This window comes from Syngnathus scovelli, chromosome 6, assembly GCF_024217435.2.
Source record: "Syngnathus scovelli strain Florida chromosome 6, RoL_Ssco_1.2, whole genome shotgun sequence".
NCBI classification, from domain to species: Eukaryota; Metazoa; Chordata; class Actinopteri; order Syngnathiformes; family Syngnathidae; genus Syngnathus; species Syngnathus scovelli.
The window spans coordinates 15,327,366-15,354,684 of NC_090852.1; the positions used below are offsets into that span (position 1 = coordinate 15,327,366).

At 46.4% G+C, this 27,319-nt stretch overlaps 5 protein-coding genes and 1 long non-coding RNA gene across 10 annotated transcripts; 1 reads left to right on the forward strand and 5 right to left on the reverse strand.

The window, feature by feature from the left end:
- Positions 1-12: 12 nt before the first annotated feature.
- On the reverse strand, positions 13-9,498 carry mfge8b (milk fat globule EGF and factor V/VIII domain containing b). 4 transcript variants are annotated; one of them, XM_049721993.2, is made up of 11 exons: positions 9,297-9,498; positions 5,530-5,652; positions 5,058-5,189; positions 4,886-4,918; positions 3,110-3,223; positions 2,846-3,027; positions 2,623-2,778; positions 2,410-2,554; positions 1,859-2,043; positions 1,619-1,774; positions 13-1,275 (listed from the first exon to the last, which is right to left on the reverse strand). In XM_049721993.2, the coding sequence occupies exons 1-11, from the start codon at positions 9,355-9,357 to the stop codon at positions 1,132-1,134; spliced, it is 1,431 nt and encodes a 476-aa protein (XP_049577950.1). In that variant the 5' UTR covers positions 9,358-9,498; the 3' UTR covers positions 13-1,131. The 4 variants fall into 4 exon arrangements, with proteins under 4 accessions (XP_049577950.1, XP_049577949.1, XP_049577952.1 ...); XM_049721992.2 differs by having other exon boundaries at positions 1,859-2,061; XM_049721995.2 differs by lacking the exon at positions 4,886-4,918.
- A 2,470-nt stretch (positions 9,499-11,968) lies between these two features.
- Positions 11,969-14,507, reverse strand: LOC125970070 (uncharacterized). The gene is made up of 2 exons (XR_011086980.1): positions 14,367-14,507; positions 11,969-13,801 (listed from the first exon to the last, which is right to left on the reverse strand). It is a non-coding gene; the product is annotated as an uncharacterized lncRNA (long non-coding RNA).
- Positions 12,262-15,505, forward strand: LOC125970066 (monoacylglycerol lipase ABHD2). Its single transcript, XM_049721996.1, has 9 exons — positions 12,262-12,494; positions 13,089-13,264; positions 13,330-13,497; positions 13,642-13,825; positions 13,902-13,994; positions 14,070-14,171; positions 14,251-14,320; positions 14,387-14,471; positions 14,915-15,505. Exons 1-9 carry the CDS (start codon positions 12,262-12,264, stop codon positions 15,151-15,153), a joined length of 1,350 nt encoding a protein of 449 aa, XP_049577953.1. The 3' UTR covers positions 15,154-15,505.
- Positions 15,506-16,352: 847 nt separating this feature from the next.
- Positions 16,353-20,182, reverse strand: rlbp1b (retinaldehyde binding protein 1b). Its single transcript, XM_049721999.1, has 9 exons — positions 19,666-20,182; positions 19,313-19,404; positions 18,439-18,482; positions 18,060-18,188; positions 17,781-17,985; positions 17,498-17,676; positions 17,277-17,435; positions 17,062-17,172; positions 16,353-16,994 (listed from the first exon to the last, which is right to left on the reverse strand). The coding sequence occupies exons 3-9, from the start codon at positions 18,448-18,450 to the stop codon at positions 16,866-16,868; spliced, it is 924 nt and encodes a 307-aa protein (XP_049577956.1). The 5' UTR covers positions 18,451-18,482; positions 19,313-19,404; positions 19,666-20,182; the 3' UTR covers positions 16,353-16,865.
- A 135-nt stretch (positions 20,183-20,317) lies between these two features.
- isg20 (interferon stimulated exonuclease gene) lies at positions 20,318-22,736 on the reverse strand. The gene is made up of 4 exons (XM_049722000.1): positions 22,627-22,736; positions 21,490-22,041; positions 20,888-21,088; positions 20,318-20,815 (listed from the first exon to the last, which is right to left on the reverse strand). The coding sequence occupies exons 2-4, from the start codon at positions 22,006-22,008 to the stop codon at positions 20,627-20,629; spliced, it is 909 nt and encodes a 302-aa protein (XP_049577957.1). The 5' UTR covers positions 22,009-22,041; positions 22,627-22,736; the 3' UTR covers positions 20,318-20,626.
- A 221-nt stretch (positions 22,737-22,957) lies between these two features.
- Positions 22,958-27,214, reverse strand: adpgk (ADP-dependent glucokinase). 2 transcript variants are annotated; one of them, XM_049721991.2, is made up of 8 exons: positions 26,988-27,214; positions 26,270-26,484; positions 25,967-26,192; positions 25,826-25,888; positions 25,561-25,681; positions 25,285-25,481; positions 25,053-25,151; positions 22,958-24,911 (listed from the first exon to the last, which is right to left on the reverse strand). In XM_049721991.2, the coding sequence occupies exons 2-8, from the start codon at positions 26,476-26,478 to the stop codon at positions 24,351-24,353; spliced, it is 1,476 nt and encodes a 491-aa protein (XP_049577948.1). In that variant the 5' UTR covers positions 26,479-26,484; positions 26,988-27,214; the 3' UTR covers positions 22,958-24,350. The 2 variants fall into 2 exon arrangements, with proteins under 2 accessions (XP_049577948.1, XP_049577946.1); XM_049721989.2 differs by having other exon boundaries at positions 22,958-24,914.
- Positions 27,215-27,319: the final 105 nt, after the last annotated feature.

Below are 27,319 nucleotides of genomic sequence, written 5' to 3' on the forward strand. Positions count from 1 at the left end.
CAGCCAACTGGGTGGAGTACAATTCAACATTTATTCTTGTTTTAACCGTGAAACAGGGCCTGCGTCTCACAAAATGGACTCCGATGGAAAGCGCATAAAAAAAACAACAACATTTCAATCAAGTGTAGAAAAGCAAAAACAGGGAAAAGACGATATTTACACAAACGTGTGGTCAAATTGAAGCATTATTATTCAGTGTCGGGCGACCTTCCCCCTCATGCATTTTTCACGCCGCCGCATTAATACACGTCGTTATCGGAACCGGCGCGGCACAATACTATAATATTGCACGAGCCCAGAATTCATAATTTATGGGGCGGAAAACATGACATGTGTCACATGGTGGTGGTGTGTGTGTGTGTGTGTGGGGGGTCTCTTTCTTTGTTTACATCTGCATTGTTCTTGAATAAGTATTTCTTTCTTTATGCACACACAAATATCAAAAGTGCCATCAAAGCGAACGCGGGTGAAAAGATGAAATGTGTCAGTAGCAATTGATGCAGGTTTGCTAGGAAAAAAAAAAAACGCTGCTAGCACAGACGCCAGTAGTTGGGCGGGTGTTTATATAATAAAAAAAAGCGAGAACGGCAAAATGGTTAATTTCAATGCCGGCATGTGGTGGTGATAACGGAGATGAACCACCAAATGGAGCTTTTTGGCTCCAGCACTGGACTGCAGAACAATTCTTTTGTTTATTCTGCTCCATTTGGTCACAGACTTGGCTGCCTTTGAGATTTATTATGTCTGCAGCTTGATAAACCGCAGCAATAATCTGCAAACTCCAAAGAAAAAATGTCATGTGCTTCAACAAAAGAGTCGCCGGTAAGAAGAAGAGTGGAGGCTTTATATATACACATCACCAGCTTGCAAGGGGTCTTGGGAGCTTCTGCAGCGGGACCCCCAGCAGAGGCTGAAGTGGTTCAAATTCAGAGCGACGAGACACCCACCCGGCCATGAGGACGCCAGTCTTTCCCTCTCTCAAACCGATGGCAGTGTTTGCTGCCCTCTAGAGGCAAGACCGAGCCAGCGCAGGCACAGGAAAGGCGAACGAGAGGGAGAACCGAGAAAACCTGGTTGTCGGTGGAGGTAGAGAAAAGAGGGCGGGGCCGAGCCGAGGGTCAGGGGTCAGTGCTACTCGTCGCAGCCCAGGAGCTCCATGCGCAGGGTGATGCTCTCGTGCCACTCCCACGGCAAGATGCGCACAAAGCGGGCGAAGATGGGCGGCTCAAACAGGTTCTTCTTATGCACGTTGTTGTCGCTGTTGCCGACAAAGATCTGAACGAATTGAGTGAAGCGGGGAAGAAAATCCAAATCAGTGTCCAGAATGGTAAAAGCAGAAAAATCTCAGTTTACACCACCAAACAAAAAAATTAATAAATAAAATTTGTGCAGCACGCCTCGTAAAGCTTGGAGACACTTTTTATTCACACATGTACTTAATCAAAACGCCATGGCTTATCTGTTGAATGGGAATGAGATTAAATGTATACTGCCCCCTGGTGGAAGAACACTTGCACACATTATACTACCGCCCAAGATTTGATTTTGTCAATTTCTTTATAGAACAGCGACGCAAAAAAAAATCATATCGTAGCAAACTTAACGACTTTGGACTGACCTTGTCACTGTTGGTGGTCTCGTCCTGCACGATGCTCCAGACCTGGCCGTCGTCGCTGTGAGCCACTTTGAAAGCCGAGACGAACTGGACCGTGCCGAAGTCTTTGGCTCCCTGCGTGATGATTCCGGTCAGCTTTTTGGGAGATTGCAGGTCCACCTGAACACACAAAAGATTTGCTTTTGAAAAGGTCCCGGAGTGATTTTTTATTTGACTTGGGTCGGAGGGGGCCTCTGGTCCTACCTGCAGCCACTCGGATTTGCTGTTGGTGGCGGCGGTCCAGGCGTTGGTCTTGCCCTGTTTGTCCAGCCGGGCGTAGTGCGGGTGCCAGGTGAAGGGTTCGATGCCCCACGTGCGGAAAGCGCTGGACGCCGTGATCTGCTGGTCCGACACCAGCCGGGACTTCATGCCCATGGGCTCTGAGCAACCTGAAGCGTTGGAGTACACTGAAATTGAGGATGAAGAGTGGAGCCATAGAGAGAAAGAGAAAAAAAAAAACTTGATGGGCTGGGGGGGCAGGCAGGCGGGTGATGTTAAACAGCAGCAAAAACAGATGGTGATCATGTAGAGATTGAGAAGAGCAGATGTGAGGCCTCCAGGCCAATCATGGATGCACAGGCCAAGGAACATTTCACGAGGAGAAAAAAAAAAAAAATGGCTGCAGAGAAGCATGCAGAATGTCTTCTGAGAGAAGTCTGTAAGCAAGTTCTGATCGCCAAGTTTGGATTAGTGAGGCGGACAGTAGTGGGATTGATGGCATAGTGATGTCATCGCCAGTGTGTGTGTGTGTTTACCGTTGAGCTCACAGCCCACCAGCTCCAAGCGCAGCGTGCAAGCCTTGCGACACACCACCGGGATGATGCGGATGTACTGAGCGATGATGGGCGGGTCAAACACGTTGGTCTTGGTGCCGTCGTTGTCGACGTTTGCAGAAAACATCTATGCAAAAGGACAAATGTCAGCACCAGCTTGCGCCATGAGGGCAGCTTTAGCACCATCCCCCTTACTTGGTCCTTGGTCTGGTCCTGGGTCCTGTACAGGGTGTACGTCTTGCCGTCCAGGCTGGAGGCCACTTTGAAGGCCTTGATGTACTCGGCGCTTCCGACGCGACTGGCGCCCTGCGTCACCAAGCCGGTGATGCGCATCTTCCTCTGCAGGTTCACCTGAAATGGCGCATGATCCACTTTGGAGATCACTCGCAGATAGTTTAGGTCAATTTGGGTGTCTGACCTCCAGCCACGGGTTCCTGTCGTGGGTGGCGGGGCTCCAGGCGTTCACCAGGCCTTTGTTATTGAGGCGCGCCAGCTCGGGGCCCCAACGCTGCAGGCCCAGGAAGGTGTAGCGGACGGACGAGGCGGAGATTTGCGACTCGCCCACGCCGCCGCCCTCCATGCCCAGCAGAGAAATACAACCTGTGGCACAAAGTGGGAGGAGCCAAACATCAGTGATCTCTCATGATCACTTCAAGGCAACTTTGTGGAGCGTTGGACTTACGCAGCTGGCAGTGTTTGCCCACGTAAGGGGACGGGCAGCGACATTTGAAATCCCCGTCCAAGTCCCGGCAGCTTCCTCCGTTCTGGCACGGCTGCCCGGCGCAGTCGTTCACGTCTGCCGAGGGAAGACAAAGCACATCGGCGTCAAGATGTGAACCATCAAATGTTGGAGGTTAGTAGATGCCATGCTGACGTGACTGCGGCTGTGCTAGAAAGGAAGGAGCACGGGTGAATTTTGTATTAACAAGACAGAAGATTCAAAAGACTCAAGAAGACTCGGGTGGAAAATGTGGGATTCACACCCTGTGGACAAAACAATCCCGTGTGACTGCAGAGCGCACACATGCACTTCCTCTTGACGCCACTGGGTGGCCCCAATGCACTAAAATGAGTGTGCTTTCACCAGAACGTGCCAGCTCGCAGCAGTCAGAAGTTCCAGTGTGACTAAAAAGGGGCTTTCAAACATGCATGCTGACGACCTCAAAGTAGGGATGACCGAGTTAGTTTTTTTTTTTTTTTATCGCCCACGTACAACGTTGCATTTTTCCCGCACGAACAGCTGTGTCGGTATCTTGCCAAAACGTGGCGTTCCCTTCTCCAAAAAAGAGAGGGAAAAAAAACCGAGACAGTAGACAAACAATAAAAGTGATGTCATAACAAATTCCGTATGTTCTGCCATTTTGTACAGTAGCGCCACCTGCTGTCGACTAAAATTGACGTTACAGTGCCCGATAGTGCAGCTAGACAAAGTCACAGCTCAGCTTTTTTTTTTCTGGGTCTGGTCACGTGCAATCCACGCCCAAGTCGGTCATATATTCTTCCGAGCGTAAATTAAAAGTGTGATTTGACGCTCGCAAGTGCGCCCTTATTTCTTGGTCCCGTTTTTGTTTTCCCATACTGCAAAGTGACGGCTGCCTATGAGGACCATATGGAACCACCCACGGCTGGTTCTTCCTCCCCCAAACAACAGAATAGGAAAATTATACGTCTCCAATCAAAATGCCCACTGTTGCTATGGTAAAGCAACCCGCAGGGGGTGGTGGGAAAGAACAGAAAAGAAAAAGCAATGCACGCTTATTGAAAGACATCTTGAAGGTTTCCAGATGTGAAAGGTCTGCGCCGTTCATCAAGTCTGTACAGTTGCGGCTTTAAAAAGAGATTTGAAGAATCACGCCAGGAGGCAAAACGGAGTCTCGCAAACATGACGGATGCCACAGGGGAGGCGATTCAAGAAACGGAAGCTTTTGAACCTTCTTGGATCCAAGACCGATTTCCATCAAGGCTTTTCCCTCATTTGGCAGCCACATCAGACACGCAGCCATGAAGGCGAGTGTGACATTGCGGAGAGGGCACACTTAATTGGCCGTTCCGCCTCCACGTCCAATTTTCTTCCGCCCGGCAACAGAAGAGCCGCTGACGCGGTGAGCGCTTAAGCGTCCGTCTCTACTTCCCGTTGGCTCGAGCTCAACCACGTATTAATGGCACTCTTTTGGCTTTTTGTCTAGCGGTTGGTTTCCAAATAATGGCAGTTTTTCCCGCTCTTTTGAGATGCCCCTCCCCCTCTCCATCCGTGACCAATTCTGAGGTGAAATTCTATCTATCTATCTATCTATCTATCTATCTATCTATCTATCTATCTATCTATCTATCTATCTATCTATCGGAAATGCAACATGCAAGGGTGAGTTGCTCAAGATACCAAAGACTGGTGAGGAAAAGAAAGACAACAAACACACACACACACACACGTCTTCATCAGATTTCTTGCTACTGTTACCTGTTCTTGAGCTTAAATCTGCCGTAAAGATACCTAAAAAAAAAAAAAAAAAAACGAGAAGGCAAACATGATCAAACGCAGTGCGAGTGCCATTTGTGTTCCTTGGCCGTTTGGCGCCCCCACAGCAGGATTGAGCCCTGATGCAAGCAATTAGCGCGGCGTGCTAACTCACTGTTTTGACAGTGGACGCCGTCAAATCCCGGCTGGCACTTGCACACGTACTCGCTGAAGACGTCGCCGCGGCGGGATTGGCCCATCGCCGCGCAGATGCCCTCGTTCTTGCACGGGTTGGGCTTGCAAGGACCTGGTGCAAGACAACACAGGAGTTTGATAATGGCCGCCATTGCTACAAATAATAATAACTTTCATTGGGGTTGCAAAGAAGTGGAAATGTTCCAGAAAGTTCCTGATGACTTGCCAAAGGAGAATTTGGGAAATTCCAAAAATATGCACAAAAAAAAAAGTTTAAAACACTTCACAGAATTATTTGAAATGATTAAAAGCTGACTTTTGTAAAATCCTGGTTTATTATCAAAATTTTTAATTCACAAAAAATTTGCGTCAAAAATTCTCTTGAAGTTATAAAATGATGACAAGCAACGCTTTATACAAATTTGGTGTGTTTGTGTTTTTTTGTGGCTCACCTGTCTCGATCTGGTTGCACGTTTCTCCAGTGAAGCCGTCAGGGCAGATGCAAATGAACGGAGAGCCTGCCTTTGTCACGCAGGTGCCGCCATTAGAGCAAACATTCACCTTACAGAGCTCGCCTGGAAAAAGAGAAGAAGCGATCAATTCGAGCCGACTTCCTACTGCCACAAGAGGGCGCAATATGTTGCGGTCAGAGCGAGTTTGCTAACTAAAACAAAAGCGGAAGAAAGAAGGGCTTCACAAATCTGCTTGAGTGCTGTATAATAAAATAATAAAAATAATATACAGCTGCAATTCAGACTTGATGGCTGGGCGGCTCTCCACAACGAGCAGCACGCAAGTGGTGGAAACTCGACAATGACGACAACAAGCAGAACTAAGAATTTCCCCGTTGAATTTCATTTCAGCATTCCACTCCATATAGAGGAAGTACGTATATGAAGAGCAGAAAGGCCAAGTTAACAATTACAATTGGACCTCAAGTGTAAAATTGCCGGTTTGGAGCTTGGGTGCCAGCAAAACATACTAAAAATGAGCCACGGCCTTGTTTGTGCACAACTTTTGCCGCCTCACCTCTGAGAAAACAGACCTGTATTTATTTTTAGAAACCCAAAATAAAGTCTGAGAGACGTGTCATTGTCGGGCCAATTGTGGAAGCTCGTCACTTTTGTCTGAGGGCTTGACTCCTCGCAAACTAATCTAATTACCGTAATTAGAAGTGCTAAAGGCCGCCCACTATTTTAATCTTAGTGGGCAGATTTAATTGTAAACCGTTTAGGCGGCCGACAAGCCAGACTTCGTGGAATCAGAAGTGCGCTTCTAACTTTTTGTGTTTATTGGCGCCGAAAGCTGTTTCAAATCTGTCAGGAGTCTCGAGCAAGTGGCCTTGCTGTTCATTTATCATGAGTGGAGAACAAACCTCCCTTCCTCCCTTCCTCCCTTTCCTTCTTCAGGAAATGGATCAACAGAATAGCCTAATAAACGCCTTACGGAGATTAGTAACACATCAGCGGCCATGAGACGAAGGTCAAACCACCGAAGTCTCCCGGGAAGAAAAATCCCAGTTATGATGCCAGTCAGCGCTTGTCAAAATAAACAAGATGGAGCAGATAGCAAAAGTATTTCTCCTCCCGTCTTGTCCTTGAACACAACACAAAGCAAAGGCTTGTGTCAACCTCGCAGTTTGCCGCCTCTTCTTTGACCTTCGGAGGCTTTTTGTTAGCATCATTGCTAGCTTCAAAAGTGCTCACTTACAGGCACAATAACAAAAAATTTACCAGTTAAAAATGTTTAAGCCCCGCCCACTAATGTTGAATTGAGGCATCTCTTCTGTTTTGTTGCTGTTTTTGAGAAAATGATTCAGGCAATTATGTGGTTAGGCTAATGACTTCTAAATAACTCTTTGCTTGGGGATACACCTTCTACAAGAACACATCATCTGCAAAAATGACTTCCTGTTTCCAACCATTTGATCTGGTTAGCAAACACTCTTTCTTGTTCGCCGCCCTGGTGGACAAAAAAAAAATAATCTTGAAATGTCATCAGCGTTACGGTCATTGTATTGTGGTTGGAACAAGCTCTCTAAGATTGGAATCACAGTGACAGATTGGGAAGTCGTGAGCGCTTGTGCTTGGCACAACAATTCATTCCCACAGGGCAGCGGGCCGCAATCGCTCGCTCGTTCCTGGTGAGTCACCGTCTACGCCTCGCTCTGACACGCTAATATGATTTCGCAAAACTTCATCCCAAATTGCAGCAGTCAGTCTTGGGGCATTAATTTAGCACGGTGATAATATGTTGTAAACAAACCCAAAACAATTTAAAAATGAAATATAACAAAATAATAAAATTAAATAAATTAATAATAAATCATTTTAAAAAAATATAGAAAATTTGCAGATGTTTACTCAATTTATGTGAAGGGATTTGGCAAAAGAAATTGTGCAATATTGGTCCAACTTTTCTTGCCTAAATGGAAAGAACACAGGGAAGCCTTAAATTGGACAGCCGTGGCGGAAGCGCAAGTGGAATAAGAGGAAGCGAGGGCGCGCCTCAAGTAACCCCATCACGTCTATTAGCAGATGCAGGTGAGCTTTGCGTAATCTCCAAATGCTGCTCGAGAACAGCCATCTGCTGCAGCGCTACACACACCAAAAAAAAAAAAATAAGGGGGGGGGGGGGGGGGGGGGGCAGCTGCTAAAAATACACACAAGCAACAAAACAAGCTCACTGAACGCAACCAAGCATCAGTCTTCCTATTCGGTGAGATAGCAGAATGTTAAATATTCAACATGGCAGATTGGAAAATGGGTTACCAGAGCCTCAAATGAGATCATTCTCCATATTCCAATGAAAGATTAACGAAGGAAGCTATTTTGAATTTCAGTGTGCTGTCAGCAATGACAAAAGATTAAATCCGCTTAACAAAATCTTTCATTTCTATCCAGTCAACCCTGAAAATCAACTTGTAAACTTGGACGCCATCACCAATCCGATCAGAAGATGGAACTGGCGCCCAACAACTACTATATTTAGTCTCAGTTACCTCAATTGGCTGCTGAGGGCCAAGAAGGAACCTGGCAAGAACATCGCTCACCTCGTCACTTGGTAAAGTTCAGCTCGCGGCGCTTATGACTCACACTCGCAGCCGGCAGAGGCCACAATAATGACGTTGGACACGCTCCAGAAAATGTGGGAGCTTCATTGACATGTCTGCGTTGGCTGGAGCATGTCAAGTGACTCAGCGGCGAGGTCAGCCAATGGAGGCCGCACCTTCGCGCCTGGTCGCCGTGCGCCGTGAGGGACAAACATGTTTGGATTGGCTTTCTCAAAAGTCGCCGCAAAGCGCTGGGTTCCATTTCCCCACAGGAAATAACTTGCAGTCCATTCATTTAGGGCTTTACTTCGAGACATGCTCAGCAATTAAACATTTCAACCACTACGACCACTTTTACCACTACAACACGACTCCCAAGTATACAAAGAAGAATTAGAAAACGGCATATTAAATGTTAAGATCACATCAGCTTAGAAAATACACACAAATAATGACACAGTTGACGTTCAGAAAGCTCACTGAGCTCAAGTCTCACGAGATTTGGGTGAACACAAACGATCTGCGTAAACATTTAATGTAAAGTCCAACTACATGATCCAACAAATAGCAATTCAAATAAGTCCAAAAGTTGAATTGAACACTGGCGTGCATCCGTTTTCCTTACTTCGTGACAACAGTTGCTGTGTGCGTGTGAGAAAGAGAGGAGGGAAAAAAGGATGCCGGGGAGGAAAAGAACCGAGCGGTTTCTATTCTATCGGCCTACATGTGTTTGATGCATTCAAAAGCAAACAAAGCCAAACGCCAGTGGCATGACGTTCACGCTAGACAAGTACAATGGCTAATCATGTGACTCAGAAGGGGTCACAACTATGTGCGACCACTGCCTCTGGGTTGACATTCTGACAACACATACCCAAACGGGTGCTGGACTCTACCCATTGTCTGATTTTAAAAAGAAGACTCGGTAACTGATTTTTTTTTTTGTCACGTAAATCTCGCATTCCCACTAGACGCTCAATTGAGCGTATTTTAGATTTCTGCACCAGAGTAGAATTGGGCCAAAAGTGGCATTAAACTGCTTCCGTCTCAGCATCCTTTAAGTAAGACAAAAGGGCGAGCACGAAACAAAAGTATCTTAACCAGTCGTTGGGGGTTTAAACTGCAATAAAACCAAAAAAAAAAAAAGGAGGGGGGGGGGATACTTACCGTTCAAGAGTCGAGCGGTGAAAAGTTGCAGCAAGACGAAGCAAAGCGCCCGCTCGTTCATTTCTGCTCCAAATTCAGCCTGCTACAAAATGCTCGGGTGGTAGTTTGTTTGTTTACGTGAATACTAGAGTAGTTAAAGACAGCCGACTGCTTGTTGCCGCTCTTGTTGTTGCACATAAAGCTCGCGCCTGAGAAAACACAGGCAGCCGCCTTATATAGAGAGGGGCACGTGCGCGTCAACGCTCAGCCAATCATGAGCCAGCCTTTACATGGTAGCCACGCCCCTAAAACGACTCTTCACTGTTGACGGGAAATATGACTTGACGCACTCTACTGTTAGTGTCACGTGTATAGTTCATTTTATACAGAGGGAGCGAGAGATGGTAATTGATTCGTGAAGCTGTAATATAAAATCAATGGTATTTCATTCATTTAGCCACCGTAAAATGTATAAATGATTCAAACACAAACGCTGACAACCACATCTTCATGAGCAGAGACTTCTGAATTGACTGCGTTGTAAGGCAAATAAATAAAAGGAAATGCATAATGACATGCATATAAACTTGTGACTAGGCTTCATTGAGATAGTCTGAGGTCACGAAAAAATTTCTTGGTTCGCTGCATCCGTGTCATTGTTTAAAAGAGGATCGATGAGTGGCCTGATCATGTTTACATGCAACTATGTGACCTGGGATCTCCACAGTGGTCTACAAAGACCTTAAGCACATGGCCATGAAGAACCTTGATTGTGTCTCACTTAATTATTTATCGTAAACACAGCAGCAAATGTTTTGACATAGCACGATTTTGTGATTCTTTGCGGTTTTGCGCCTCCTCTTCTGTGGTTCACCTGAGGACACACAGTATGTTTTCCAGCACCAGCGGGAGTGTGAACGTTATCTGCACGCATGATTTTGTAGCCTAGTAACAAGCCCAAGACCGCACTTTGAAGCATCCATCCCGGCCGGTCCAACCGCACAAGAAGAAAAAGACGATGCTTCTGTTTCACATTCTGATTTCTTGCATTTTTCCTCTCAGGTCGTCTGGAATTAGAACAGCGAGGCAGTCGACAAGAAGATACACTTCGAAGTGGCAAAAAGAAAAAACAATTCTATCACTGTTAACACAAATCATAAAAAAAAGAAATAGTAACTAGTAATAGTGAACAATTCTCTTAAATTATTGTATGAGTAAAAAATGACAGATAATATTTAAATGAGATGTCATTTGGAGTGTGTACCTAATGAAGAGTTAGGGGAGTGTTTATCAAGTAAGAATAAAATGTTATTAAAAATAGTATAGAATTTGCTAAGGTGGAATCACAATTTCAAAAATAGCAATACAATATTTAAATCTAAATCTATTTGAAAATATTGACGCCATCATAATACAGCTGTAAAGCAGGAGTCTGGCTCCCCCAAGCGGTGGCATGACTTACAACAATTCCGAGACACGACGCACGTCTTTCTTTCATTTCATACATGCTAAGTTTGTTTCCGGAATACTTTTTTAGTCTTTGTAACAAATGAAAAATATCATGAATGCGATATTTATGACTGTCTGTGTTGCATTCAAGCGCAACAGAAAAGTCTGGAAAGTTGTGAAAGCGAGTCAAACTTTTTTTGCGTCGATAATAGAATGATCGTATGAATGAAAAAGAATAAGCGTGATTCATCCTGGGTGGGGTGAACGCGTCATCGTTCGAGATATTTGGCCATTTCGCTGGGTCCATGGGCGGGGTAATCCCCGAGCACGGATCCCCCCCCTCCTTTTTGCGTGGGCTTGAACGCATCCGGAGGGCTGTAAACACAAGCGGCAAGTGAGGGAGGAACCGAACCGAACTGAATCCGGGCTCATGAAAGCCACTCCGGGGTCGTCAACGTCCTTTGAAATGTTCTTTCTTCGCTCAAGGCAAGTGTTGTGATACGTGTGTGTGACGTTGGTCCGAGTGACGGGATAAAGAAGACGAAGAAGTCGAGACCGAAGCACTTCTAATGTAATCGAAGTGGCCGCTGAGCAAGCAACAAGTCTGCTGGGGCGCCAGCAACAGGTACGATGGATGCACTGTACTTTCGTTTCTGTTTTATGAGCGTAATCAAACATCGTAAATTCAGCCAAAGTCCAGAAAGAACAAAGCTCGTCTTTTCTGGCTTTAGTTTCTATTTATGATGTCACTGATCATGAGTTGTTCAAAGGACCACGACAATCAGTTCCCGAAAGGCAATGGGACATAAAGGGAAGCCTCCAGTTAGTTTGGTTGACTTCCAAGTTGTTTTCTCGCAAAAAAGAAATGATGGCAATGTGTTAAACTGTCTTCTGAATTTGACACTGCGTAGTGTGATCTCAAATTTGAACAATTATAACTTCAGCCAATCAAGCTGCTAAAAAAGTTTTTATATGTCCCTAGCCCTATAAACTTGAATGACTTGTAAATGTGTAATATTTTTTTCTTATTTTTGATAACCCCAATCCAAAACAACCTTATTTGACTCTACTGTTTGTGACATTTCTGCCACGAGGCTCTCATCGTGCACAGTCTGGAGACTTTAACAGGATCAACTCAAAAGTCATGTGGGCGGCTGATTTAATAGAGGGGGAAAAAAAATCCCCCGGCTCCAGTGCTAGACAAGAGAAATTATTTGTTTGAGCAACTGAATATTTATGGGCCATTCCATTTGTTTTGTTTTATTACAACGGGAACAATATTGAGGCGCTCGTCAAGGTCGGAACAAGAGCAAAATACTTTTTTTTCTCGGCAAATAGGTTAAAATTTTGTGAATCGGCTTCCTCCATTTTGGGGACCCAAAACCTTCTTCTCTGGTGGAGTCTTGAGTTGTAACGCAATGTCTGCCATGTAGGGGTCAATACTACAACTTAAAAGTGCTTTGGTTCAGTTTTAATGGCGCTGACACGGACTGGGAGAAAAATTCCCACCTCTGGCATGTCGTCCCCAGGAACTACGATGGTCTCACTGGTGGACAGTGGTGGCGGAGGAGACAGCGGAGGCATCCCGGCCCTGGGCTCGGAGCTGCCGGCCATGTTTGACGGCGTGAAAATGGCGGCGGTGGCCACTGTCCTCTACGTCCTCATGCGCTGCCTCAACCTCAAGAGTCCGCCGTCGCCGCCGGAGGTCAGCCACCAGGACACGCCGCTCACCCGCTACCTCCTTAAGTGCTGCCCCTTGTTGACCAAAGAGTGAGTGGAAAACTTTTTCAGTTTTTCTATGCAGGTTGGTTCCCTCAGACAGTGACGTTTTTGTTTTCTCTGATGTCATGTTGGAAAAAAAAATATTGATACAATTATGCTGGTACGTGCGATTCAAAGTTGTTTTGGAATCATCTAGCACAGTACATTGCTAAAAGGAAGGCTTTTTTTTTTATCTCAAATTTGATCTTTTTTTTATCTCAAATTTGATCTGCAATGGCACCAGAATTCCTTCACGCATCAGCCCGTCCACAAAGTTTCACGCAAATCACTTTAGGGGTTTTTGCCTAATCCAAAGCAGTAAACAAACGCTGCTAAACTGGTTTGGCAGCACAAATTCCTTAGCCCCGCACGCGCCTCCCCTACCACAAAACCTAGCCCGGACTCATTCTGTTACTTTTCCGTTATCCCGCTGACAGAAATCCAACTGGAACGATTGAGCAACATCGTACCGGATAAAGTCACAGTTTGTTCTTGGCTCAATATCTATTTGTGAATGTGAGGGCCCTAAAGTGCTGAGTCAGCATCAGGTCGGCCCTTTCAGATGTGTTCTGTAATCCGACGCCGGCGGGCGCTCCTCCGCAGATACATTCCGCCCCTGCTGTGGGGGAAGAGCGGCCACATCCAGACGGCGCTCTACGGCAAGGTGGGCCGCGTGAGCACCCCTACGCCCCACGGGGTCCGCAAGCTCCTCCCCATGCACGACGGGGCAACGGCCAGTTTCGACCTCTTTGAGGCGCTGGTCCGACACTGCACGGGAGGTCAGATTGGTGAAAATAACAAGGAGTCTTTTGAAATGACAAACAATAATCCTAAAAATTCTCAGATGACATCACCATGGTCATCTGCCCCGGCTTCGGCAACCACAGCGAGCAGAACTACATTCGCACCTTTGTGGATCACTCCCAGCGGCGGGGCTACCGCTGCGCCGTCCTCAACCACTTGGGGGCCTTGCCCGACATGGAGCTGACGGCGCCGCGAATGTTCACCTACGGTAAGGACAGCCCGAAACGCCAACTGCGGAGAAATGATCTTAGCAAAGTCCTCTAGCTTAATGCTAACACGCAGTGCAAATCATCATAGACAGGCTAACAGAACTAGCATCAAACGGTTAGCGATACAAACTGCCCTTTGCCAGGTTGCACGTGGGAGTTTGCAGCCATGGTGAGCTACGTGAAGCAAGCGCTGCCCGGCACGCTGCTGGTGGTGGTGGGCTTCAGTCTGGGCGGCAACATCGTGTGCAAGTTCCTGGGCGAGAACCCGGCCAATCAGGAGCGAGTGCTGTGCTGCGTCAGCGTCTGTCAGGGTTACAACGCCCTCAGGTACTTATTGGTTCATATTTGACATTATTTAGGTTGCAAATAAATTATTAATAATTATTTTTTGGTGTGTCATTAGAGCACAGGAAACGTTCCTGCAGTGGGACCAATGCCGACGGCTGTACAACTTCGTTCTGGCCGAAAGGCTGAAGAAGCTGATCTTGTCGCACAGGTGGGGGATGGACGAGCTAGCGCGTCCTCCGCTTTACGGTCGCGACCCGTAAACATCTTTTTGCGTGTGGCGCAGGGAAAGCTTGCTGGCCATGACATCCAGCAACATCAGCGACGGCGACCTGAACCGATTGTGCGCCGCCACGTCTCTCGCGCAGATCGACGACAGCATCATGAGGTGCAAAACGCAAGCAATTTAAGAATTTTACGTTTTTTTGCAATTTGTGACTCAAAATGCGTTGTTGTAATCCGTGCAGGAAGTTCCATGGGTACAACTCCTTGGATGAGTACTACAAGCAGGAGAGCTGCGTGCGCTACATAAACAAGGTGAGCGGCAGCGGCGGCAGCGCAATTGCAGAGAACTTTTACTCACATCGGCAAACTTTCGCGCAGGTCACAGTGCCGCTTCTCCTGATGAACTCGTCCGACGACCCGCTGGTGCATCGCTCCCTGCTCACCATCCCGCGCACACTCTCAGGTTGGTGTTGAATTTGGAATACAGCAACAACGCTACATAAGCGTGCCAGATTGTTTCTGTCACACTATCATGTTGATTTTTTTTTTTTGCCTTGTGAGCTGTCATTGGGGCGATATTAACAACAGCGGTATGCGAAAAAAAAAAAAAATAAGGAAGATCATAAAGCATTTGTGTTACTTGTTCTTCGCAAACTGGCCTCATGCGGTTTGGTCATTTGGAGAAGTCGCTATGTCTTCTCGTGTGTCGTGAAACCTAAAACCCAACGTCTACAGACTTGAGTGACGTCAGTCTGCTCGCATGCGGCTGACCCAATTAGATATGCAGCGGACTTTCTCTTTTTTATTTTTACTTTTTCTGCTTAACAACACTTTTTGGAACAGAACAGGAGGAACCCGCTGCATGAGAAATATTACCTACATTATTAATTTTTTAAATCCTGACAGAGAAGATGCCCAACGTTATCTTCGCTCTCACTCAACACGGAGGCCACCTGGGCTTCTTTGAAGGGGCCGTGCTGTTCCCTCAACCCCTCACGTGGATGGACAAGGTCATTGTGGAGTTTGCCGACGCTATCTGCCATTGGGAGAGAGGTCGGTTCCCCCAAAGCGCCGCAAGCCAGCCCAATTTGAGCCAGGAGCACACAGAGAGAGATTCGGCATTATTTCAGTCCGAAGGATTATAGTTGGACCGAGGTCTGAAATATTTGTTAGTTTTTCTTTGGATTGTAAGACCTCAGGTTATTCCACTGAACTGTTGCTATGTCTAATTGTATGGGAGGACGTGAGAGTATTTTAACTATGTCCTTACGCTGAAGTGTGTGACTATGATGTTGACAGATTTAACGGCGTTTTCTCAAAAATTACAACAATGCCGTTAAGTGGTTTTGTACTGCTTTTGAATACCCCAAAAACTGGACTGGGGATAACGGTATTTTTTGCAGGACAAAATTTTGACTATGCACTTTAGACTCTCGGTGCAACTATTTTGCATTTCTCAATTTTTAATGAATTTATTAAAGAAACTATTTGACCTAATGGGAGCAGTTTTTTCTTCATTGACTCACTTCCTTTACATATTATTCATGCATAATCACTTAGCTTTACTCATAAACAAAAGTAATAACCTCTTTCTGAAACATGTCTTAAATATATCACCCATAATAATGACACTTACCTCGAATAATTCAGCTTTGTGGGGCTCCAGTTCAAAAACTTGAACCATCAGCTAGCATGCTAGCTACACAGCTAGCTTGGTAACATCGTAGAGCTACGGACAATAAATAAATCTGTAAACCACAATGTTTCATCTTAATAAAACTCAAACGAATGTGTTTGGACTTGTAGACAATTTACCTTGAGTCTGGCGATACGAGTACAGGCCTGAAGAGACGTAACCCCGAACTTCGGAATTGCAGAAATAGAAGAAAAACGCGCGCGGAACGAACGTGACAAAACACAGAAACGCCACAAGGGGGCACTGCAGCACCACAATAACATCTACAAGGCTTTCATTCGTATGTTGTTCCTGTATTCGGCTGCCTCGCACATTCTATTTAAAAAACAAAACAGTATAACATTAAAAAAAGTTGAACGTCGCTTAGGCTATTTCAGAAAAAATACTTATAGCTGAATTTCTGATAACTGACATCTATGGAGTGGGAAAACACTCAACGCCTATAAAATCCAAACTATTGGGACGATCATTTTGGTTGAAGTGGACATATACTTTGGTGACAATTGGCACAATTTTTTAGTTCTACGACGTGATGTTAAACGTTTTTCCCCAGCTGATCGTCTGTCCATACTTTATATGCCCTGACATTGACAGCTGGGTGACGAGTCCATTGTTTTTAATCCAAATATTTAAGAAAAAGCCTCCAAATTCACGTGTATATACACTTTACTGTACAATCAATTGACAGTGTTGGTACAACAGGTAGCACAATGGGTAACATTTCAATGGAGAACATTAGGCACAAAAAGGACAAGGACTGATGCGGGACAGACTGTTTTTAAAATAATTTGTTTGGAGGCTCAATGGGGTCCCAACAAAGCCCAACAAGTAACAAGGACCTTCCCTATCTGCAGTTGAGTAGTGTAACACAGACTTCCAAGATGTCAATCATGAATGGTACTTTGACTCAATAGCGACCTCTGCAGCATTTGGGGAGGAAAAACCTGACCTGACACCATTTTGTCCCAATCGACACAAAATTGAGTTGATTGGATGCACATAAAAGGACTCATGGCCCAAATTGAAAAGTCGGCCATTTTGGTTTGAAACAAGCATTTTGTGGGTGATTTGTGGGCTTTATCTGGACCCCCCCAAAAACAACAACACAAAGGCGACATTAGCATCTCAGCATTCATTGGCATGTAAACGAGGCTCTGGCTTTTAGTCAAACAACTTGGCCGCCGTGGCTTTGCCGTCGTATTTGGCCGCTTTCCCGTCAAACTCGGCGGGGAGGATGTCGGCGTCAAACTCCTTGTAGTAGTTTTCCAGCTCATCTCCGTGCACAAACACCTGAGAGAGGAGAAGGCAAGCAGACAGTTGGCACTGCACCGGGCGTGGGCAGTGTTTCGGACGTTACCCTCTCCAGTAGCTTGCTCTTCATGAGGGGCTTGACCACGTTGTAGGTGGTGGTGAAGTACCACGGCTGGTGGATGAAGTGCACGGCTTTGAAACGAGCTGGGAACGAGTCCTGGAAGGACAAGTGTGGACATTGTCAAAAGTGTCCAGTTCTTCTGGATTTTTGAATGTGAAGAAATAGCTCCTGTAAATATGTATAGTGTGAAGGTATTCCACCTGCAACATGTCCACCATCTTCTTGAGCTCGGTGGGCTTGATGCCCGACGCCTGCTGCATGGTGAAGCCTTTAAAGTTCTCGATGATGCAGAAGCCGTTGATCTGGGTCTCCTCGTTCTCCAGAAGATTCTCCAGGATCACACAGTAGGCCCGCAGGATCTACAAAAAAAAAAAAAAATGTCTCCATGGTCTGGAGAAGGATCGGCAGGGTCAGAACATACCTCGTCGAAGGTGATCTCCTCGTAGTCCCAGTTCTCGATGTTGAAAAGCAGAACCACGCGGCCGTACTTGTCTCGGCTCTGGAGGATGCCCGGGTAGCCCGCCTCTATGGTGCTGCGTACCGCCTCGGGCGTCAGGTTCTCAAACAGCTCGGGGTACTCCTTCCTGAAGCGCACGTAACCTTGAAGAGGAAGTCCCGGTTAATGTAATCTGGTCAAGTGATATAAAAAGATCTAAAAGATGCAGGATGGTGACCCTTGAGGAGCGGCGCAGATGTGGACGTACCCTTCATGAGCTCAAAGGATCTGGGAACGTCGTATTTCCTGGCCCGGATGAAGCGAACCAGCAGGCTGTCGGGCTTATCCCCGAAAGTGTCCTGCACGCCCTTGGCTAGCTCGTCTCCCGCGTCGGCCTTCTCCTTGATCATCCCCCGCAACTCCTTGACCGCAGACACGCGCTTGTCGTCCGTCTCTTGCAACTCGTCTTTGGCCTGCGTGGTTGTTGTTGCGTGACAATGTGACTTTGCTTTTTTTAAATTGGCCTCAACAGGAGCACGATACCTACCTTCTGCCGGGTATGGTCCGGCAGACTGGGGCAAGGTCCAAAGACCGGCCCGTGGTCCTTGACGGTGAGGCGCTCCAGCTTGGCCCGGAGAGCCTGCTCCTCCTCGGACACCATGCGGTAAGTTCCACTCTGAAGATGGAAAGGGGAGCTTCATGTTATAAGTATTTTTGAAGTTCATGGAAGAAATTCTTTCACTGTGCTTATGTGATTTTTTTTTTTTTTTTTAAATAAACCTAATCCGCATGAATGCAAGCGTTAATCAGCGTTGCAGTAATCTGCCTCACGAGGGCCCACAAATGCGGCGTGATGCCGATTAATGGCTGTAACCTAACAATGAGCTTAGTTTTTTTTTTTTTTGGCCAGGTTTGCGCATACTCACAACAACAGCCATGTCCGCTGAGCGTCACACTTTGAATCGTCAGTCTGAAAAAACACGCATGACAAAACCAATTAAGTAAAGTGTCTCATGTTTGAAGTATTTAACAAGAAGTTTATACAATGTGTCATCGAGGCGGGTTCATCATTTTATATTGAAATGAATTACATTTTAATGTAGTAAATGCGTGTTTGTGTTTAACATGAACAATTGAATGGAATGAATCCATCTTAATGCCACTGCTGCCCTTGCCCTGATGATGATTTTGATGTATGATGCTAAATTTAGCTCTTGCATTATTTATCTGGCAGATTTGAGGTCAACTCTTATATAAGCATGATTTGGATTCTGCTCAATCGGGCCGGGGAACAATAGCAATAGCAACAATAACACAATAGCAAAAAAAGAAAATACATTCATAAACTACCCCCAAGATTAAAATGGGTGAGAAAAAAATTGCACTTGTTTTTTTCTACAATATTTTAAAGAAGACATTTATGGACTCAGTTCATGGAAGTATTTAATGAAAAATAAAATAAAAAGAATATAATCGAAATAGAATAAAATGTAGCTTTCATCTATTTATTTTTGCTAATTTTTTGTATTACATTTAATTCAAAACATCAAATCAAAATGCTCACTTCTGAATTTAAAAAAAAAGCATCACATTCCAAAAGGGTGCTCTCTTCTGCCATCTAGAGGACGAGCATGTAATTGCTCTGCCTGTCACCTCACGTCACTGCCATAGATAGATGCGATACATTATTTGTGGCAAGTAATTTAGCTGAGCAAACAAATAGAATATTCAACAAGTGAGGAAATGTAAATCATATTTAGTATAAAAATCCAAATCCCACAAGATGAGGAGGAGGCCTACCTGTTTCGAGGCGAAAGTGAAGCGTCAGGCGTCCGTGTGCAGGACGGGGGCAACGAGCTGTGACTTTTGTAGCGTGGGGATTAGTGGCGTCACTGCAGATTACAGCACGACACGTTTTTTTTTTTCTCCCCCCATTCAGCCTGCACAGTGGTGGAGCGTGATGTAATGTTGGGGATACAGTCTTGGAGTGGTCGAGGGAGGGATGTTTGGGATTTGATTGCATTCCTCCAAGACTTGTGTAAAGTGCCCTTTGTGACTCTGAGCTTTTACAACGTGTTCTGGGCTGCTGAACGTTTCATAAGGCAAGATTCAAAGTGGCTTTGAATTTTCATGAAAGTGAAGACTTGTCTTACCGATTGGGACGAGAAACCCATTCGAAGGTATCGGTGCTCGCAGAGGATGCCGATACCAGCCACAGATACTCTGTCATCAAGAAAGTCCTATTTGTGAAAGAAAACATTCAATAATTTGGGTAATGTTATACTTGTTTTAATGAACCACTTTGAAAGGAATTTTCAGGTGGATAAAAAAAAATATATTTTTTTTTAGTTATTTTTGCTTTGGAATGAGTCTGACTGCATCCTCTCCCTCCCTCCTTTGCTCACGGTACTGCACATGTTTCGCCCTCCCCTGAGGGATGGCGAGCCGTAATCTGCTAAATCTGCTCAAGAAAAAAAAAAGCGATTTGAGGAACAAAGTTATGCGGATTGACCCAACAATGCGGCCACTGTGCTTTGGCTTCATCATCCCGCGTCAGAGCCTCCACACACAGGCTTCATATATGCTCAGAGGTCACATATTATGAGGTATACCTAACAATCGCAGAATGTGTCTCATAGAGCTGGATAGCAAAAGTCTACACACCCAATTTTGTAACTTTCTGGTTCATAAATTTCCATTTATTTAAATTTATGAAACTATACAGATTCCCACAATTTTACAAGGACCTAATCATGTAGTCACTTAGGGTACATTATCCCCCCCAAAAAATTGTAGGAGACAACATTTATTTTTAAATATCACTATCAAGTTTTAATTGAGACGTCAAAGAGCAGCAACCGCGGCACATGTCAAGGAAAATAATGCCGACTTCCTGTTTGTGATGACGGTAACACTTCAAAAAGCTTTTCATGACATTTGTAATGTTCTTAATACCGGCTGTCAGAAAGAGGGCAAAAACCATCATTCGACGGTGTTTCCTCACTGGCTTTGGCTCGATCAAAAGACATGGCCGGTGATTTTTTGTGCAATCAGCATTTTTGCCATCACGGAATAGAGAACGCTTAAGAGGAACTCGGAACTCTCAAGAATAAATTAGGAAGCGATTGCCTCAGAGTTGTCATCGTCTTCAACGGGCCAGTACCGGTCCTGCATGTACTGCACTAGTGAGTGGTGTTCCGTCAGCAGCTTCTGCAGCTCCCACTCCCACTGGCAGGCCACCAGCTTGTAGAGGTCCAGCGCTGCCAGGGCGTCCTCCACCGAACAGTGGCCCTTACTCCCCAGCTGGCAGGTTGGAACAAGTGCTTGTTTATTTGAGGTTCAAATAGAAGCACCGTCCCCAAGTGCTTAACCTACCTGGATGTGTCTGTTGAGGAGCTTGCTGGCCAGGATCTTCAGGGAGACGCGCCGGCGGCTGGGGAAGCCGGCTAAGCGTCTCAGGAGGTGCGTGGCCCCCGTGTCACGGACCATGTGACGGGGATAGCGGATGCCCAGCACGCGAAAGTCGTTGAAGATCGAGTGTCCCACCACCACCTTGCCTTGGAGAATGTCTGAGATCTACAGGGGATGAGGGAATAAACGTTAGCATTCATTGACATCTTTGAAAATAAGTCTGAATTTAACTGAAAATTATTCTTAGTCTGAATAACGGGTGACAAAAGTGAGGACACATTGAAGTGAAAGTTCGACATTATCTATTGTATGTTCACTGTCATTTGCCTCACCCACAATTTTTTTTAATTTGCCCATTCCTTGACACCTGGGGGCCACCAGGCGGCGCCAAAGCAATACTGCTTTGTCTTGAGCACAAAAACAATGGAGTGAGGAATTTCAGCCAATATGCAAATTCAGAAATTGAATCGGAAGTATGCCAAATAAAGGTCCTCAACTTGCTTCAACATCCAGCAGTTATTTTGTGATCGCTCTTGTTTGCGTCAGTGTCCGTCGGCCCATCTCACCTCTTGTCTGGCCTGAGCGTAGGGCGCGGCGTTTAGCATGTGATGTGGCCGGATGCCGCTCCAGGGCGTCCTGTAGTCGGTGACGGGATGACACGGCCGGACGTATTTGTCATAGAGAACGTTTCCGTGGTAATCCAAGATGCTGCAGCGGGCCAGCTCGCTACATCGCCCGCCTGGCCCAGTGCCCACCATCTCGCAGTCCAGCGCCACCAGAGAGGCAGAGTTGGTGCTCAAGCACGGCGAGCTCCTGCCGCTGGTTGGTGGGCTTCTCTCTGAGAACCCGCTGTCCACCTCCCAGGTGTCCCTCTGAGTCGAATCTTTGTCTGGATTGCCTCTACTGCTTTTGGAGTCTTTGACTAGTTCATCACTGTGCCTGTCAGTCCTTTTCCTCTTTGCCTGCCGCCTGCGTTGCTTGCTTGCACACTTGAGGGCCCGAAACATCATGGCCTGTTTGCACAGCAATCGGTAGTTGCTCAGAAGCCCTCGGGACGAGGGCTTTTTCCTTTCCGTCCCCACCATTATCCACGGATCAAAGTATCATCACTGTCATTGCTGTGCGATGAGAAATAACACATTAAAAAGTCATGCCATGCAAAAAAAGCCTACTTTGGACTGATTCAAGTTAAACAAAAGTATGGTTTATTTACTAAATCAAATTCTGGCTCGAAGAGAGAACTTAAATATGGTGCAACATAGCATAATTTAACTAAAACTACCAAGTACCCATCCAACCCTTTGACTCGTTGTGTCCAGTTAGGTCATACACGTGACGTCACGTAGTCGATCCAACCTATGCCTGTGTCACTCAAGCTACCCAAGAATTCTGCTTTATATATTAAGCGTCATTTTAAACCGTGTCGTTCACATTTGCATACATATATGAATTAAATAAGTGCTACACAATCAAGATTATATTTCAAAAGAGAGAATAAGGGGGGGAAACGTCCGGCCCGCTGGCTTTTACTTTTAAGCTAACCGGAGAGCACGAACCACTCCAGGCACATAATAGTACACATTTTCTCGAAAACAAACGATTGTAACATCGCGGGCATCTCTTCACTTGTGGTTGGCTGATGACGAAAGATGACGCGGCAATAACTATGATAAGAAAAACAAGCTTAATTTGGTTAAAATTACCTTGTACTGTGGCACGTGGACAGAAGCGATGCAACCTCGGCAAGTGTGTGAGAGGTCGCACCTGATTGGTTAATCGTCTTCCTCGTTGTTGCTAAACAGGAAGTGAGCATAATTCATGTTTTTTGCGCCATCTGTCGGTGTGGAGTAAAAACGTCGGCTACACATAATACAATTGTAGTCAAATCAACTTTATTATTAATGTTTGACGTATCCAAGACTCTAATCACCCAATTCGTTGTATAGAAAAACCCCTTTGTGTTCAGCAAATAACAAAACTGGAATTTAAAAGTTGAAAATCATGCTGCCATCTCAAAACACAAACAACAAATGCTTGTATATAACAAAAACCATTTATTTGATCTTTGCATCTTATATATTTTTAAGTATAGCCCTCAGAAAATTAAAATGGCCCGATAGGACAAAAGGTTCCCCACCCTGATTTAAGAAAAAAAAGTTGTACGTATATAGGAATATTGTTTCTTCATATCATTATGAAGTCGTCTCGTTCACGCATATATTCTTTCCATCACAGTTAGGCTAGCACATAAAACATTACTTACGCTACATACAATTTAATAACATGTTAAGAACACAAGAGACAAACAACTGATTAGATTGTACTTGCTAGGGAGGGGCGGAGTTACATTCACCTTTGTGGCCCGCCTGCTTTTCTACTAGTGCAAAGAGTCCCGTGTGATAAACTGAAATTGCCGTGTCGGCTTTGCATTAAGACGTCATAACTTCAGTGCCTTCACTGTCCAGTTGAGGTAACTGGAGCACAAAAATGAAGTCAAACATTTTTCTGTTTGTTTTCAGTGAACCAAAAACTACAGTGGAACTTCCAAAGTTAAACAGTTTGGACTTGAACCAAAACAATGGTCCAAATTCAAACAAGCGTCAAAGCATTGTATCTGCAAAAAGCAACATGAAGATGTCCTTGTTGAGATTTTCTTTGGCTTTTTTGTGTGTGTGTGTGTGTGTGTGTGTTTTCACACAATGCCAGTGAAGACAAAGATGAAAAGTGTAACAAGAACCGGAACCACAAATGGACCTTACTGCTTCATATAATATTCAGTCTTTAAACATCATTAGGTGACAGTGCTGCATAGAAGTAGTTTTACTTTAAGTGTAATTCCATAGTTGTTAACTTGTCTTTATTTTGTGTTGTTACTTAAGACTTCCTCTGAAGGAAAAAAAAAAAAAATTAGGGATGTTTTTGTTTCTAGAGCAAGACCAGTATGACGGACGGTCATTGTTACTTTGTGCTTTGCATCCTCAAAGTAGAAGCCAACTGTCTTGGGAAAGGGTGGGGTGGGTTGGGGGGCATCTAGTAACTTCTCTCACCAAATAATAATTATTATATTGTTTATTTTACAAATGTTACTCTTTATGCACTAACTGTTCCCTTTTCCTGTCATTTCTGGTCAGGACACATTTTACATGTATGTGTGTGTGGACACAGCCTTGGTGACGTTTTGCATTTGGACCTGAAATGTGAATATGCGTGACTTATCTCAAGGCACACGCCGTACTTGAAGATCTTGGGGCACAATTCTACGAGGCTCTTCAACGTAAAGATGATGAGGTGGCGCCCCCTCCCCCGTGTGAGGAATCCGATCATGGTCGACGGTGGCGGCAGGCGACGTGTCCACAGGCAGGATTGTAAAAGTGTCGGGAGGAAGACGCAACAGCGCCCGCGCACTCACGAGGTCTTCAGAAGGTCTTCAGAAGTTCTGCTGGCTCTTGAACTCGGAGTAAACGAGTCCCTCTGCCGAGATGGCGTCGCCGAGCCCGACCGTCCGAAGCGGCCGCTTGCACACCAGCACCGGCGTCATGTGGAAAGTGACGTTTCCCCGGCGCCAGGCCGTCACCGGAGCCGTCGGTTCCAAGGTGAGCGCCACCCGTGGCTCCGAGTCTGAACTGTGAAAGTGGAGCGGCGCTTTCAGCTCCGTCTTGGCGACGTCGACGACACGGGTGCCGCACGCCTGGCTGCTCGCCACGCGAGCCCCCGCCGCTACCGCCGCTTCCTGGTTGGCCCAGTAGCCGTCTACCGTGGCCAGCACGTGGTAGGCAAGCGTGTGGAAGTGGACGCGGGTCAGCTCGGCCTCCGACGAGGGGTCGCTGCGGCCGTGGCGTTCCAGGATCCACAGGAGGATGTCGCTCACCTGGCCCACAGCGGGGACGCCCTCCCACCCGGCCAAGTGGGCGTGGGGTCCCCCGCCCGCCTGCGAGAGGAACAGCAGCTCCTGCTCGTTCAGCCCGACGGAGCTCACGATGGGCATGACCTGCTAACAGGAAGACAAAGACAGACGGCACGGAACACAGTTAGTCGACTTCGGCTCGTTATTGGAAATGTCAATTCATTTCCGTAAAATGTTATGATGGAACGGCTATCCATTATTTTCTTTGTCATTTCCAACATGTACCTCCTGCATGATGCTGTTCATGTAGTCTTTGTCCGTCATGCTTGCCAGCTCCAAGTGGATGGGGATGTCCTTACGAATATCCGATATGGCTGCCACCGCCTGCCAAGAGGGGAAAGTCAATCTTTTTATTCATTTAGCCTTCTGGACATTGCAAATTGACTGACAAAACCCGCCCACTCGCTTATGTGTTTTTTCTGATACGATGGAGAATATTGAGAGGCAGAAGGTGGACCTCTTTAAGTCGCTCTTCCCACAGCTGCCGGCCCTGGCCCTCCATCATGTGCAGCCCGGACAGGACCACCAAGTCGGGCTGGAACTCCTCCAGGCTGGCCACGAACGTCTCCAGCGAACTCATCTCCCCGTTGGACACGTCGTGCGAGAAGATGAAGCGGTTAGCTTGAGGCGCCCGGGTAGAACCCCACTGCTCGCCTGGTCACAGCAATTCCGTCGGAACATTAAGGAACGGACAAAGATTATAGGAGGAATTTGTCCGATGAGTTGATATTACCTGCTTTATACTCCAGGATGAGGTGGTATTCATCCGTCTCTTGAAGGGAGCCCGGCGGGACGACGATCTGCTCATCCAGCATCTCGTGCAGTTTAGGTCCCACTGGCCCACATAACAAAACCTGAAGTGATAAGTGAATTTTCACCCAGATGTAGATTGAGTTTGCATTCAACTATTCTTTTTGCTATTTGCAGCTTGGTCTTGGTCCTTGCAGCCCATGAATATTTGCAGTGGACCCCCTCGCCAATTGTTTATTCATGCTTACCATGAGCTCAGGATAGGTGGCGAGCTTCTGACCAATGAGGGCTGCGTTCCCTCCGACGTACAACTATAGGACAAAGAGTTCAAATTTTAGGCGTGAGTGACGGTACAAATAGAAGACCTCTGACAGGCAGCTGGGGGTCACCTTAGCACCAGGATACTCAGCGGCCGCCCGGGCGATCCGCCGGAAGACCTCCTTGTCGCTGAAGAAGCGCTCGGCGGCCGCCCCGCGTTCCATGTAATGGACAAAGGCTTCCCTCAGGTCCTCTTTGGAGTGCAGCACCTCGTGATCCAGGCCGCCGCCGGGTTCCAAGGCCAGTGCCTGCAGCAGGCCTACCCCCGACATCACCACGTCCACGCAGGCATTCACTCTGAAACGTTGCATCAGGTCCGTCCAAAATTATACTGCCGCTGGAGGAAACGTCCAGCAAGCGCGGGTCAAACCTACCCGACGGCCACTCTGCTCCACTGCCGCGCGGGCAAGGTGATCAACGAGTCCCAGGCGTCGGAAATGACCCGCTCCAGGCGGGGCTCGCTCTGCGGGGATGATTGCAAGCCATCCGGGCTGATGTACTGGAGGAGCTGCTCGGGGCAACCGTGGTAGAGGCAGCCCACCACCAGGGCCAGCAGGGCCGCCACTGACGCCTTCCTCCACATGATGCGCTGCAGATGCAAACATAGTGAAACATTTCAATTCTTGTTGTTGTCAGTTGAGTTCACTTCCTCAACACAAGTGCTTGTATCTATTAAAGGTCGCAAGTCGGAGCAAAAATTTCTCGGACTGCAAACGGAGACGGCTCACTCGTATCTCAGGACACCACTGACGTCACGCGTGAAGAGTTTTGCCAGAAAATGTGTTGGTCGAATTACAAATTTTATTACTTTTGTGTGCTTGGACTACAAACTTTGCAACTTGAACCGAGTCATTCTGACATTATTGTGTTGGTTCCGCTAACGCTAGCTAGCATGTCTTGTCTTTTTGAGTGAAGTTCGCCGCAACCAAGCGTGACAACAGTAAAACACGTTAAAGCCGCTCAGAGGAACGCGTAATCCCATTAAGAACCAGATTTTCCATTTAGATTCCTTCACGACAAGTTTTAATCACTCAAAAAACGCGGGAGCTAAAACACTTAATGGCTGACGACAAGAGCGGTAGTAGAACCTACCAGTGGTCCAAGTGCAGCCTTCAAACGTGTCGCCGAAGAAAGTGTTGTTTCCCAAAGAACCGCATCAAGGGCTGTAAAATCGCTCGATGCTGCCCGTGAAGGGGGAGGCGAAGGTCGGCGTCATTGAACGGACGAGAGGCGGTGATGACGGGGACTCAGCAGCACCGGGTTACCACCGTTCGCCAGCGTCAGCACGCAGCCAGTAGCAGCGGCAGCAAGCCCGACTTCCGCCTTTCCGCCTAACGCATGCGCAGACGCAAATAAATAAATAATTTACTCCGTATTTGGTTTTTGGGATCATATTACTAAACTATAGCTATATAATTTATTCA

What these genes read in the sequence shown, in the direction of transcription:
- rlbp1b (XM_049721999.1), bottom strand. An exon ending in AGGAGATCACCTTCGACGAG is followed by an intron (nt 17,436 to 17,497) that starts GTATGTTCTGAC and finishes TTTTTTTTGTAG; the next exon opens with ATCCTGCGGGCCTACTGTGT. An exon ending in AGATGGTGGACATGTTGCAG is followed by an intron (nt 17,173 to 17,276) that starts GTGGAATACCTT and finishes TTGTCCTTCCAG; the next exon opens with GACTCGTTCCCAGCTCGTTT.
- mfge8b (XM_049721992.2), bottom strand. Translation starts at nt 9,357, where the DNA reads ATGAACGAGCGGGCGCTTTGCTTCGTCTTGCTGCAACTTTTCACCGCT. An exon ending in CGGCGTCCACTGTCAAAACA is followed by an intron (nt 4,919 to 5,057) that starts GTGAGTTAGCAC and finishes TTTTTTTTTTAG; the next exon opens with GTATCTTTACGGCAGATTTA. An exon ending in AGATTTAAGCTCAAGAACAG is followed by an intron (nt 3,224 to 4,885) that starts GTAACAGTAGCA and finishes TTCCCTCGGCAG; the next exon opens with ACGTGAACGACTGCGCCGGG.
- adpgk (XM_049721989.2), bottom strand. Translation starts at nt 26,478, where the DNA reads ATGTGGAGGAAGGCGTCAGTGGCGGCCCTGCTGGCCCTGGTGGTGGGC. An exon ending in GGGAAGAGCGACTTAAAGAG is followed by an intron (nt 25,152 to 25,284) that starts GTCCACCTTCTG and finishes CCCTCTTGGCAG; the next exon opens with GCGGTGGCAGCCATATCGGA. An exon ending in TGAACAGCATCATGCAGGAG is followed by an intron (nt 24,915 to 25,052) that starts GTACATGTTGGA and finishes TCTTCCTGTTAG; the next exon opens with CAGGTCATGCCCATCGTGAG.
- isg20 (XM_049722000.1), bottom strand. Translation starts at nt 22,008, where the DNA reads ATGGTGGGGACGGAAAGGAAAAAGCCCTCGTCCCGAGGGCTTCTGAGC. An exon ending in ACGCTCAGGCCAGACAAGAG is followed by an intron (nt 21,089 to 21,489) that starts GTGAGATGGGCC and finishes CATCCCCTGTAG; the next exon opens with ATCTCAGACATTCTCCAAGG. An exon ending in TCCTCAACAGACACATCCAG is followed by an intron (nt 20,816 to 20,887) that starts GTAGGTTAAGCA and finishes CCAACCTGCCAG; the next exon opens with CTGGGGAGTAAGGGCCACTG.
- LOC125970066 (XM_049721996.1), top strand. Translation starts at nt 12,262, where the DNA reads ATGGTCTCACTGGTGGACAGTGGTGGCGGAGGAGACAGCGGAGGCATC. An exon ending in TGCCCCTTGTTGACCAAAGA is followed by an intron (nt 12,495 to 13,088) that starts GTGAGTGGAAAA and finishes GCTCCTCCGCAG; the next exon opens with ATACATTCCGCCCCTGCTGT. An exon ending in GCGTGCGCTACATAAACAAG is followed by an intron (nt 14,321 to 14,386) that starts GTGAGCGGCAGC and finishes ACTTTCGCGCAG; the next exon opens with GTCACAGTGCCGCTTCTCCT.